General features: G+C 44.2%; 1 protein-coding gene across 1 annotated transcript in view; it reads left to right on the top strand.

Moving 5' to 3' along the window:
- T265_11458 (hypothetical protein) overlaps window positions 1-10,546 on the top strand; it is a gene marked incomplete at both ends in the record, with an annotated part of 75,417 nt that extends 64,871 nt beyond the window's left edge. The window contains 5 exons of the mRNA XM_009178115.1: window positions 4,743-4,811; window positions 4,938-5,033; window positions 6,197-6,264; window positions 8,216-8,271; window positions 8,981-10,546. Of these exons, the coding sequence (XP_009176379.1) occupies window positions 4,743-4,811; window positions 4,938-5,033; window positions 6,197-6,264; window positions 8,216-8,271; window positions 8,981-9,074 (383 nt within the window). The remainder of the gene's footprint in view (window positions 1-4,742; window positions 4,812-4,937; window positions 5,034-6,196; window positions 6,265-8,215; window positions 8,272-8,980) is intronic.
- Window positions 10,547-13,113: the final 2,567 nt, after the last annotated feature.

The raw sequence follows: 13,113 nt of genomic DNA, 5'->3' as shown, positions 1-13,113 counted from the left end.
TCAGACTGATAGCCGGAAGTCCTCTCATGCCGTCCCGTTAACTTGTGGCTATCAGTGGTAGTACTCGGGGAACACTTCAGCATCTCTTAGAGAGCAGGCCTGAGAACAGACTTTATAGGTTTCCGCCGATTTACCACTTTTAACTGGAGGTTTCTCGTTTTCTAGCGCCCGCGAATGCATATTTCCTAAGGGCGTGACAATCGATGGTGCACAGCATGGCGTTTGTGTGGTTCATGGCTGGTAGTTAAAGGGGCTGAACTGCTTCATCCACATCCGTTATTAGTTAACAAGGAGTGGTGATATCTGCTGACCACATCCGAAGTCCGATGGACCGTATGGAAGAGCTGCGAATAATCATCAGCACTTGCTGTCCTCTTTATGCTGAAATCCATTGTTAACCGACCGTCCATTCTACCTTTGAGCACTGAGCTGGTGGCTTGGTAACGTCTGGTATACGTGCTTGCGCAGCTAGTAGGGAGAGAGATATGTAGTTCTTTCGGAGATCTAGTTTTCGTGGCTTCCCGACGCACTGTAGAGTTTCGAGTCACCATTTGGGCTGCAATGGATGAGCCACTGAGAAAACCCCATCTCTGGGACCTTGATCCTTCATGACCAGAGACCTTTATCCTTGTCTCAAAAAGCCAAGCAATGTCAGTCTAATGGTCAAAGATACTTCGCGTGATGAGTCTCTAACTTCCAATATCAAGGATAGTATGGACATTCTTGCATTTTGTATACAGTGCATTCCTAATTTTGAGGGAAGAATTAAAATAGACCCAGCTTGCATATTTACGGTGATGGCTGAGCCACCTTCTGGAGAATACGTCGCAGCATTGTATTATGGAGGTAGTCATGGAAAAACATACAAACTTGTGTGCATGAGACGTCCTCAGCGTCATATAGCCCTTTTCAAGGCGCAGTTCCAGCATTCTGGTAGCAAACTACAGACTGCAATGCATCGGGAAGGATATGGAGCAGAACCATCGGAACGGCCGCTGGATGGCGGCCAATGTTCTGTCCGTCAGTTCTGGCGTTTGATGAAGTTTACTTCTTAGCCGTTTCACATCCAGTTGCGGTTCTCTAGGCAGCAAGCTTCCATGATTGCCGGGGACTCACACACTTTGTGTTCTAATTCTATAGTACTAAGTGCTGAACAGGAATTCGTTTTCTTATGTTTTGTAAGACATCTTTATAGCTTTTTTTATCTTTAGCTGGATGACGCTCGCTATGCCCGGCCTCATCATTGGGTTTATGTGACATTTTGTAGGGGATCTCTGTGCAAACCGAAAATCCTACCTCATTAAAGTTAAATAAGTAGGCATCACTACCCTGTTTTGTCTGCAAAGTTCATTACATCCTATGGCTCATTAAATTTACTTGGCACTTGCTCTCATCTAAGTCCACCACAAAGCAGCGGATGGCGTCGATCTAACAGAACAGCGAACCTTAATTTCAGGACGCACGATAATTTCTTGCTTAGGGAGCTGCGGTGCCGTTGTAGCCTAATTGTTAGAAGACTCGTAATCATAAATAATCTGGTTTTTTTCGAACTGACGCAGACAGTATTCTCGAAATTGTACAAAAAATATGTCATCCACTGTATCATCGTCATTAGCAGCTGTAAGAACCGCTTACTTGTCGTATAGTGGTTGTAGTCGCCACAATTCGTCCATCGATCATTTGGGGAGATAGGGTAGATAGCTGCGCATTGGAGTCGGGAGCTGATAAACTGGTGCGCACGTACAGGTTTTTCAGTGAACTTTTAAGTGGGGGGTTGGGAAGCGAGCTATGCATTGAATGCAACAGCTTGAATACACGAGTGCCATTGAGGGAGCGATTGGATCGTAAGACAATGTCTCTAATCATTGATGTGGCCCGTCTCGAAGTCCACATCCAGGTAAGCGGCAGTGACCAGCGCAGATGAGTTTGCTAATAGGGTCAATGCCTCGTAGCTTGGGAACATTTGTGCGAGCCGTGTGTTCTGATTTCTCGTTGCCGTGTGTTGCGTCTCAGTTTAAGGCCGTCCGTTGGACAGTTGTTCTGATTAGTCGATCTGACACGCTATTACTGATTTTCCGAGGTTTTACTCATCAGTCGCCTTATGCTTCGTGCTGTTTTCATGGTCCTCTTGTTTTCCATAGCTTCTTTGCCCAACTTTTTAGACTACCTGAACTCTACCTGAGTATTCTTCCCGTTCTTCCTCTCAGCTTTTACTACTCAGATCGTTGTTGACCTTCAAACTCGCCTGCCGATTACATCATGTGATACACTTCCTTCAGATCTTATTTGTGGCCTATTCTTTTATAATTTGTAACACAGGTGGTGCGGAAATTCTTTGATCCAGCTCAGTTTCCTGGTAAATATCAAACACTAGTACGCCGCTGGCAGTGTGTCGGATACCGTGTACAACTAACCACGTTAAATCTGCTGCTGCTCAATCCATTATTTACTCGTTTCAGTTTCTTGACACTTGAAAATACTTTCATGCACACACAAAATTCACTCTTTCCCTATGTCACCATCGGCGTGAAGCGAAATTCATTGATTTGCTCCAAATTACGACGTTCTGTTTTTCTCCATCTCCCGTTTTCTGTCCCTACGATTCATGCGTCTTGTAGGCCAACCTAACACGTCAGTCAGGTCGTGATGGGTTGCCGCACCATCAATGTGTGTTCTGTATGGGTGCGCCAATTGTTGACCTGAATGTTATTTTGCACCGAGTTTACTAGATTGCCTCCCACTTATATCAGGTTATAGTAGGATGGCAGCAACGGAATCAATAAATATGGAAGTTTCCACCAGTTAACTTGCGACTGTCTTGTGAACGGAACTCCACTCCCGTTTATATCCACTGGCTGTTTATTGCGATAAACAACTGTTTCGCCTGTTGGTTTTCTCTTTGTCTTGTGTTCGCTGCGAGAACGTTTAGTTCCACGTTAGTTTCCTGCTGTTCAGTGTTATCAAGGTCCCTCCGATTGGTCGAAGGCCACCGGGCGAGATCGCTCAGTGATTAGAGCGCGAATTTACTGACGGGAAGGTCCGCGGTTCGAACCCGACCTCTGCTTCTCGAACTCCCCTGTGTAGGCTTAGGCAACTTGGCAGTATCCCATCCCTCGTGCTTCCTTCGGCTGGGATAGCAGTTAGGTACAAATAGGTTGCTACAGCTGAACTATTTTCCTCTATTTTTTTTTACCAGAATCTATCTCAATGTTCCTCGTTGCTATTCTCATGCACATGTACAAACCTTAAGAAGCCTGGAAAAGCGAACTGTTACCCCGGGCAGTCTAACTGTGTAAAGTTCATACTAAGATCCGTAAACGTTAATCTCTTGTACCTAACCCGGTTTTCATGTGCAGCTACTCATCGCTTGTCAAGATTTTGTTCACTTGGATCTCTTTGGGATACGTTAACGCGAAACTGCTGGTTCATTCGGATTGGCGCAACTTCCTTATATCTGTTTTACACGTTCAGTGTCAGTTCCCGGTAGTTAGCTCTCTGTGAATTCCTGTTCGTTCTCTTGCCTTTCTTCCTGGCTGGATACAGCCATCTAGCTTGATCAGCTGAATGAATGGTTTAGTGTTGCACTGGTTTTTCTCGTAAGCCCTAGTTGAGATAGAACGACTATTCACCCACCAGAAAGAAAACTTGCTTCAACAAGACTGGTAGCTACTTGTTTACACGATGACCAATGAAAACCAGTTTTTAGGCGCACTGTGTGTTACCTAAATGATTCATTAATTGGATCCGTTTTCATGAACAGGTTGTTCCCATCGTGGATATTCATATATTGTTCCACAACTAGCCCATACCACAAACAGCCACTTGTTAACCGTCAAACAATGACTTGGCAGCGAAGATGAAAGCCAATTACCAGCAAACTCAGCTGCGCTGGTCACTGCCGTCTTCCTGGATGGGGACCCCGAGAAGGNGCCCTATCAAAAAAAATTTTTTCTTTAAATTATAATTTTTTTCGCCCCCCCCCCCCCCCCCCGCTTGACAACCCACTGATAGTGCTGGATTTATGCACCAATTTACCAGCTCGCGCGTGCAATCCGCAACTACCTACCCCGCCCCCAATCATCGGTGAACGAAACTGTGGCAGCTACAACGAGTGTACGACGAGTACGCGGTTCTTACAGCTGACAATGATGATGATGAACGGTCATGTTGAGTTTTTATGGATCTTATACATAGTTTCCTGTTTAGCTGACACCGATTCCCTATTCAACGATCATACTAGCAGTTGACAGCTCGTCGTAGTACGTTTTCATTTCTCTTCTTTTCCTTGCCCTGTACACTCCCAGCCTTTTGCGTGGTTAGCCCCGCATGTCAATTTACCTTACCTACTGACCTATGGTGTCTGTTTATTCCTTGAAATGAGATTCAGTTTGCAATGACTTAAGAACCAGACTATGATTCCTCTCAACGTCATCAGTGCCCCCATCCAGTAGTAAGTCACTAACAGATATCTGAATAAGTTCCCCTTCACTTTGTCCTTTTGTGAGCTAACTCTTCAGTTCCGAAAGAATTGTTTTTCAGCATTCTTATTTCGCTTCAATGAAAGAGTCACGCCGGCATCACTTTTCCTTCTTGGGCAATTTCTGGTTGGATCCGTTCTAATATATTTTGTGTTGCTAATTCAGGATGGTGACATTGTCCAACGTCAGACCGGTGCCTTGTAGTTTATTGTATTCATCGTTCCACTGACAACCACTTACCTATCGTTTCTCCTGCTTTTACAGCGGAAGATAGCGTACCTGTCGTAGAGGTTGTTCAGCTGGAACACAATACAATTCTTGTTTGTCTTCAGGGTGAGTCAACAAACCTTTCGACACCCAGTTCTCCATCTGGACGCCAAAGTTTCATTTTTGTCTTGGTACACGCGCTTGGGAACGCGGTTCTCCAGTGACCATTTTCTTACTCTTCCAATTTTATAGATTGTGCCAAGGTAATCAGTCTGAACGGCCGAATCAAGTCCAGTCGTCATCGAGCTACCACCTTGGATTTCAATGGATCAGTAGCTGAATCCATCGGTATGTGCGATCCCATTTTGCTTATGGTTATTTCTCCCAGCCCCTTTCGGGTCGGTTGCCCGAAGCTTCGTTAGGGAACTAGAAAGATCCCTTTAAAGTCCGAACCTCAGAAGGAAACTGGGTGTTCTGACCTCCAAATTTTGACATCCTGTAGAATGAATGCTCTCAGTTGGTGATTTAATTTTCCCGCAGTACCGTAGGTGATAACTCATGGGAGCAATCGTCGGCAGGCCCGTTCTCGTTCGTTTGTTGATTGGTGTATTTTAACTGATCATTAGGCTGACATTTTGTTCCTTATCATCCAGACGCTCATTGCAGACAACACCGTCATTTGTGATTTGGTCGGCTGGTTATCTGGATGAATCACCGCTAAAGCATTTCAGGACAATATAAATTGTCATGACAACACTGCTTTGTCTTACCGTTGAATGCCTTTCTCATCCGCCTGGGGCTAAACGTTACTTGTAGATTCTAGCGTCCACTCAAATACTTGCATCCGCACCCCGTTTCCCCACTGTACCAAGCTACGGCAACCAGTCACATCTAGAAGGGGGCATCACGGATGACCTTGGTGGACGCACAGATGTCAGTATCACTTGGCACTACTAAATTGGAAATTTGTCAACTCAAAACGATGCCCGTTTGCATTGCGAATTCCTTCATTGTCAGTATTGTTAGTACTAGGACGTCCTTCTAAGCAGGACGATTACGCCGAGGATCCTGTTGATTTTACAGTCCTACTTTGTACCATGTAAGATTTCGTTGTCTTCTATTTTGTGTCTTCTGATACAAGTGGTTCTACATGCTACTTAGCTATATACCTGCCCGACAACGCTCGGCTATAATTTACTGCACAAGCTTGTCAGTGACATTTTCCTTGTTGCCTGCCTTTAGCTAGCGCAACGTACATTTTATGATTTCTCTATGTTGCAATTCGCAGCACTGAAGCGTCCCAAATGCCATTTTCGATTCGCACTCTTGTAGTGAATCGGCTGGTATCTGTTTCGTCTAGCCGATGTCGTCCGTAGTGAACCAAATGTCACTGAGAAGATGAATTATTATTATTTAGAAAAACACGAAATTTACGTCTGCGACCTCACAATACTCGTTTCCAGTCGTACCATTCTCTCATGTACTCTCATTCCCCTCTTTTCCCGTTTTAGTATGTCTTCGTGATAGCATCTTGATTTTCCACCCACATGGATTGTTGGGAAAGAGTTTTACCGGTGAGGTGAGTTTTTTTTAAAAAAAATCGTGTAGTATGCTGTGTCGGTATGCCGCTTTCGGTTTCACCCTCAATCCAATTGCACAAACCAATAGGTCTGTTAGTCAAGACCGAGATTAGTGTTTTGAAATTCTTGAGTGATTGGGCGGTAACATGTGAATTGAAGNCTGAGTTTTTTTTTAAAAAAAATCGTGTAGTATGCTGTGTCGGTATGCCGCTTTCGGTTTCACCCTCAATCCAATTGCACAAACCAATAGGTCTGTTAGTCAAGACCGAGATTAGTGTTTTGAAATTCTTGAGTGATTGGGCGGTAACATGTGAATTGAAGAGTTACCATCAAATGGAGCTGATTCAAATCCAACTAAACCCAAGTCAGAATCTGCCATCATCCTTTATTAGTACAGCTTCTAGACTCGTTGTTTCCTCACTCAAAATGCGGCTTTTATGAAGCAAGCTCCTGTGGTTGGACAAACACTCACGTTTTCACAACGGCTGTAATAATTTGGTATTGAGGAACTTCGGATTGTAACTAGCTCGAAACATTCACACTTTCTAGTTAACTTAATGACTTTAATTATTTGAACCTTTGGAGTTGCATTTTATGGGAGCAGGGAGAAATGTTATCACGTTAGTTTTGCTGCTGTTGATGGTAAAAATTACTCGAAATCACATGCTTCGATAAAACTATCATCTCTTGGCAGCATCCTTGCGTTCATCCAGAAACTATGCAACAGTCCTTCGAACCAACTTCAGCCGCTTCATGAAAGTGTTGCGAAGTCTATAGAATTTTTATCGACGTCACTCCTGTCTTTCTGCTCCGACGCGATTACTATCGTCAGCCTACATGAATGCGGAAAACACCAAATGTAGCGCATATCGGTGGCAGGGTTGAGTATCGGAATACGAACCTCTGGCGTATGTTAGCACTCCTCCACCAATGCACGCTGAACGAATCTGAATCACCTTGCGTAAATCACTGATGTGCTCGGTTAGCCCGTTTGTATCCTTAGCTCTATCCAACCGAAAGTCCCAACGGACAGTTAGCGGGTCGTCGTTTGACTCGCGTAACCACGGGTGAAATCATGTTCGACCATTCGGATCTGACCTTCCGGACTGGTCCACCGTGTTAGATTGGTGCGAGCATGTCTATCTCGCGTACCGACGATTGAAAGGTGAGCACGCCCTCAGCAAATGGAAAATGCACCCCACCTCTGTGGCAACGTCTTTAGGGAGATCATTGTATGCAACACCTGTTCAACTTGTGACTGATATCCCTCAAAATATCACCTTGGGGTGCTAGTCAGCAGTGTATATCATCCTACGGTTCCCGTTGTTTACTCTTACCTATTCGTTGTTCAAGTGTTCAGCAACAACACGGCTGAAAAGATTTGTTTTGACTGGAAACTTCTACAAGGTAAAGCAGCCATGCTTTGTGAGCCTCCCCTATTCGGATTGGTTGATATTTTGTAGCAGATCACTATGTAATAGAAGCTAACGGAAGCAACCTTGGTTTACTTCGGTTACCGGGCAGCCGCCCTAGTTGAACGTTCGAACAGTAACACAGACTTTGTTGAGTGGAGTTCGAAAAATGCCGTGAACGAATGAAGTTGCGTTTCGACTCAGTGGCCTGACAACTGTCAGGTCCCTCGTGAGGGTCAATGACCTACTCAGGATAAACAATCTGTCTCCGTCCACAGGGAATCTAGTTTCTTGATTGACTAACCTATTCACTTCACATCCGTCGTGGAGAACAGTAAGTGTTAATGATGATGACTGATCAAACTCCACACGCGAATAGTGTGGATAGCAATGAATACGGGTCATAGGGCTTAGTTCGTGGCTTCACACTTCAGTCCACGTGCTCACACCCTTTTAACTAAATTCTTTGCCCATATTTCTGATTTTTCCCTCAGTATAACTCGACCTAATTTATTTTTCCTCACACTTCCCTATACAGCTTACCCAGGAGATCAACGATGCGAAACACATCTATCGACTACTTGGTTGTGACCGGTAGGTTGCTTTTATCTAAAATTCATAAAGATATTTTGATTTGCTTTACCTAGGCTCGAACAGTTTGAGAGTGTCTGATCCTTCCGCTCCGTTTAGTGATGTTAAAAGTTCACTGCAAAGGTGCAACGGCTAAACGCCGTGGATTTTGAACAACCCTCATAATTTTTGGTATCTTTTTATAAGTCTACTATACCTTTTACCCGTAACACTTCACTTATGCAGATAGTAGCATCCTATACTATGCATCGTGATTCAACTAGTCTTTGTTACGAAAATTTAAGCTCCTACTGGAGTACTTGCACTCCCCTTGTTTTTATTTTTGTTTTATGATTGGTTTCATTTCGCGATCAATTTATCGTGAATCCGTCGCATTGTCATGGGTTGAACGGGGAGGTAGCACACATATTATACTGTGTCGTTTCGCCCTCAGTGCACACGCCACTAGTCGAATTCGCCACACTTTCCTCAATACGATAACAGTTCATTGTTTATACAAGCTTTCCAGTTCTGTTGTTGTTCCCTAGCCCTGATTTCCACATGTCACCATTTCGATTGCCCATCGGAAGTTGTTCAAGCCTGTGGTGTAACTTTAATGATCTTACCGGTCTTTTTGTCATAGCTTCTTCGTCATACCACAATTTTGTGAAAACGATCACAATACCGTATGTTAATTCCCGGTCCAATTTCCCAATCCATCTTTTTTCTGCAGCAATATTGTCGTGGAGAGCAGACCTGCTGATGATCCCATGTCTAATTCAAACGTCTATCTGCTAGCTGGTCACGCAGACAGTCGACATCAGTGAAGATGATACATGTACAGTTGATTGACCCGGGAACCGAATTGTCTTTCGTCGCTTCATCGTTGTGGGAAGATGTGCACACACTGGCACAGATTATCGATCTGGTTTAGTAGCCATTGTTTCAGCATTCCTTCGCACTGGAGTTGGTGACACTCCAGGCAGCACACATTACAACCATCGCCATCGATACAAATTGCGTTCCTCACAATAACATCAATATCCGCCAGGTCTAACTCCAGTACTGACCAAGCTTACCTCTTAGACTGCCTTTCCAGCGGCCCCAACTGGGGATATCTCGCCAACTACAGAATTATTGATTTCCCACCATCCAACGTCGTGCATTTTCGATGTACTCTCGTTTCCACAATGAACCGCTTTTCATAACCGAATTCACTCACTTTCGCTGCCGAAAACCGCTTTCTTGCTTGTTTATTTCCCGATGCTCGTCAGCCAGTCCATGTGATACGACAGGTCTAATTGCATTTTCCGTTGCGAACTCCTCTGTCATCTTTATGCTTAACCAACTTGCTTTCTTCGGAATTCGGAGTGAGTAGAATGAACATCCTGGCTTCTGACTGGCCCAGTGGTCTACTACGCGCTTTTGTTTGTTTTTTCTTTAGGGAACTAAAGGGATCTGTTATCGTTCCCTCACTGGCGCTTGTCCATAATCTTGCTGTGGTAGGCCCAATTAGCCATATTTTTCTATTTAGGTGAAACACTCATCGTGATGCTGCGAATATCAGCAGTACTAATATCATGTGTATTTTACTATAGTTGTTGCTCGTAATCGCAGCAGTTTATTTAGTTTTTGGAGTGGCGCCGACTGTACATGTCTCTTTGCCGCACCCCTGCCATTGCGACCCTTGACCACGTTTCCCCGAGGGTCTCATAGTTCCGTTCATTTTTTTCATCTGTAAAGGTATCACGCTTCTCTCCTATCCTTATTTTCTTTCCGTCTTTTTTGATTCTCCGTTACTTGAAATGTAGCCTTTTTGAAACTTGTGCAGAATCCAAGCTCCGCCATCTGTCTGCACCCCAAATTTTTCTTTTCGGTCAGTTATTTCCACCCCGCTGGAGTAACTTGATGCGATTGTTCATGTGCGTCTGTTGAGTTCCATATCACAAACAGGAGCACACAATCGTCAGTTTGGCGTGGTTCTGTTAACATCCTCCATAAAGTGTCATCGATTCCATCTTTGCACGTGATTCGCTTAACTTCAACCTCGCAGCTTATTACTTCAATAAGCTCAAGATTTTCTCGTGCCCATGTCTTTTACAGTCCATGAGTCCGCAAATCTTCACAGCGGTATTCATACCTCTCCCCTCGCACATAGACATACGAACAGACATGTTTACGGATTTTATGTCTTGGTGCTTTTTTATTTTTTCTCTTGACAGTTCCTAGTTGGCTTATCGCATTTTACGACTCTAATCATGCTCTTTTCATGATCTACTGATATATATTTCTTGACACTCTATCGTTGGTTCGCTATTTCGTGAAATATTGGGCACAACCATCAGGCTATGGCGAGTTCTGGACTACTTTGAGTGTGGTCAGATCGAAGTATGGTAAAACCCAACAGGTGGAGCGATTTTTTAAGCAGACTCTTGAAAGAGTTACCTCCACGGTAGTATGCCATTACCCCGATGAAAAGTTTTAACTACCATGTGGCTTCACTTCATCTCCCTCTCTCGAAGAATAGGGACAGTCCGATGTTCCAGGCACGGCGCACCTGCTTAACACCCTAAGTAAGCGGTGATAGTTCTTCCCTTGTCTTTGCCTGTTTGTGATCGCCTACTATTTACGGGCTGTTGAGTGAGCGTCACACTTACGTAAGGGTATTGCTAAGGCAGCTAGTATCTTCAGACTCATTTCTGTGTTTTTGGATGTATTCAAATAAGCTTATTTCGGTTGGACCGAATGTGAGGTCAGTGTTGCATTTACATAAAATGAATGAATGTGGAGATAGGTTTTCAACGCATAGGAGTTGCTGAAAGCGTGGGACAAAAAGACTCGCATCCGAATGTGAACTTGTAGCAGACCAGTCACAGGGGAGATAGTGGTATATTGGAGAGCTAAAATTCCAAAGATATAAATGGGAACGTTATCCAGCATGTAACAACATCCCGTGACAGTGCATCATAGAGGCAGAGTTAACAGTGTGGTAGATCAGGTAAGCGGAGACTGAACTATGGAATGTTAGAACATGAACAAACGGAGGCATCCTTCGCCTATTGTGCTTGGTTTCGATCCATGTTGCCGATCGCTTTATCTCTACCTGCCTACCATACTGATAGCCTCTTTCATCATCCGGAAGTTCTGGAGAAGCGATGTCGAAAATCTGTCGATTGTGATGTGTACGAATGTTTTCTATGAACAACGCAAGGCGGGAATTTGGATAAATGGTGAAGTGTAGAGGCCCGATCAACAGTTTAGTACGGTAAGCAGGGTGATGCATTACGCAGAGTACCGCTTTGTTGTTCTTAAACGAATTGCCGCTGGAGTGTCTTCAGACAAAGTTTGATGTCCCTAATCACCTTGGCATACGGGGTTTACGTGCCGAAGCTGTACGTGAACGACTCTGGGAATAAGAACCGTTCGACAAAACGTCAGTAGAACCAGTTTCAAGAAATTTCGGCAAGTTTGGATATACCGTAGTATTTGTAAACAGTTTTAGTTGTTCTGCAGTCAAGCCGCGCAAAATAATATGACTAGCTTCATGAAGCTTGGTCACTCGGTGGGCGAAAAGGAATCCCGTTTCCTGAATCTATTGGTGGAGGAGGTCAATCTGTTCGGCGGTCCGTCGCGGATAGAAAGCTTGCGACAAGTGACAGGGTGATGAATACAACTCTCGTCCAATGTACGAGGATCACTAGGCGCTTTTTTCAAAGCAAACGCGTTGTCGAGTTACGCAGCTGTGTAACAAAACGACATCAAGGTAGGCAGTTTTGGTGGCAGGTTAACTTTTCGAAGTCCTGTCCCGGGGTGCCTGGTTACAAAGTATGGCTGCACTCATATGCGAATTTCTGCATTGGGTTGTTTAGCGTATGTAGTGTGCACATCACCTAGGGCGTACTATGTCCAGTGATAGCATTTATATTGTAAGCAGTGAGCTTACAGTCCCCAGTTCTTCTTGGCACTCACGGACGCTGCAAACGTATTCGTCATGAGATGCATGTCCCCAAAATTTATGTTATGAAATCGCAGTGACGTGCACTAAGTGGGTTTCGAAGCGTGAGCTCAAAATTATTCCATAACTCACCTAGTTTTTCTCAAGTTAACCAAATGTGGAGAGAATCTATGTTTTGGTGGCATACATTGATTTTCCTCATCCTGCCAAAGCAATCCGGACAAGTAAACTGCGACTGAAGACCGGATGAACACAGTTGTTTCCTGCTTTGACTAGGGTATCGACCAACCTACGAATGGTCACGGGTCCGGATGCCACCTAGGCAAAGTAGGATAATCCAAAACAAGGATGAGAATGGCTTTTTGTTCTCTACGGTTGACTTATCTGTCTTGTGACGATCTCATATCGGTTATGACCAACACATTTCTTAAAATTTCCGGTTTCCTTTCTAGATTCATTGATCACTAATGATTATTATTGTTGCTAGTTTTGGAATAAATGATAACTAATCAACCGCAGCAGTTATGTATCGTGACAGAAACTACTTGTTATCATACATCCTTCGTCTGTTCCCGAACCGCTTTACCACCGGGGGAGAGAATGCATAGCGTCATTAGTGGCAACGATTACGACTTCGAAATCTAAGGTTAGAGTGACGTACATCAACCGAAAAAAACGGATCGTCTTAATTTTGGTTATCGATTGAGCGTCATCAGGTGCACGCTTATAGACCCTTGTTACAACTGAAAACTATACATTTCAAGTGCACTACGTGGGTCACAGTGATGCAACAGATGGCTATACCGTGTGTTCTCCTCTGCCACAACTTCACGCCTCATTGTGCATTCCACCTACGCGCTTGAAACGGAATGGGTAAACGGCAACACCGGTCGAAAACTCGGTTCGCAAGA

This window comes from Opisthorchis viverrini, assembly GCF_000715545.1.
Source record: "Opisthorchis viverrini unplaced genomic scaffold opera_v5_498, whole genome shotgun sequence".
Classification (NCBI taxonomy): Eukaryota; Metazoa; Platyhelminthes; class Trematoda; order Opisthorchiida; family Opisthorchiidae; genus Opisthorchis; species Opisthorchis viverrini.
The sequence above is the reverse complement of the archived record's forward strand: the minus strand, read 5'-3'. Positions and strand labels throughout refer to the sequence as shown.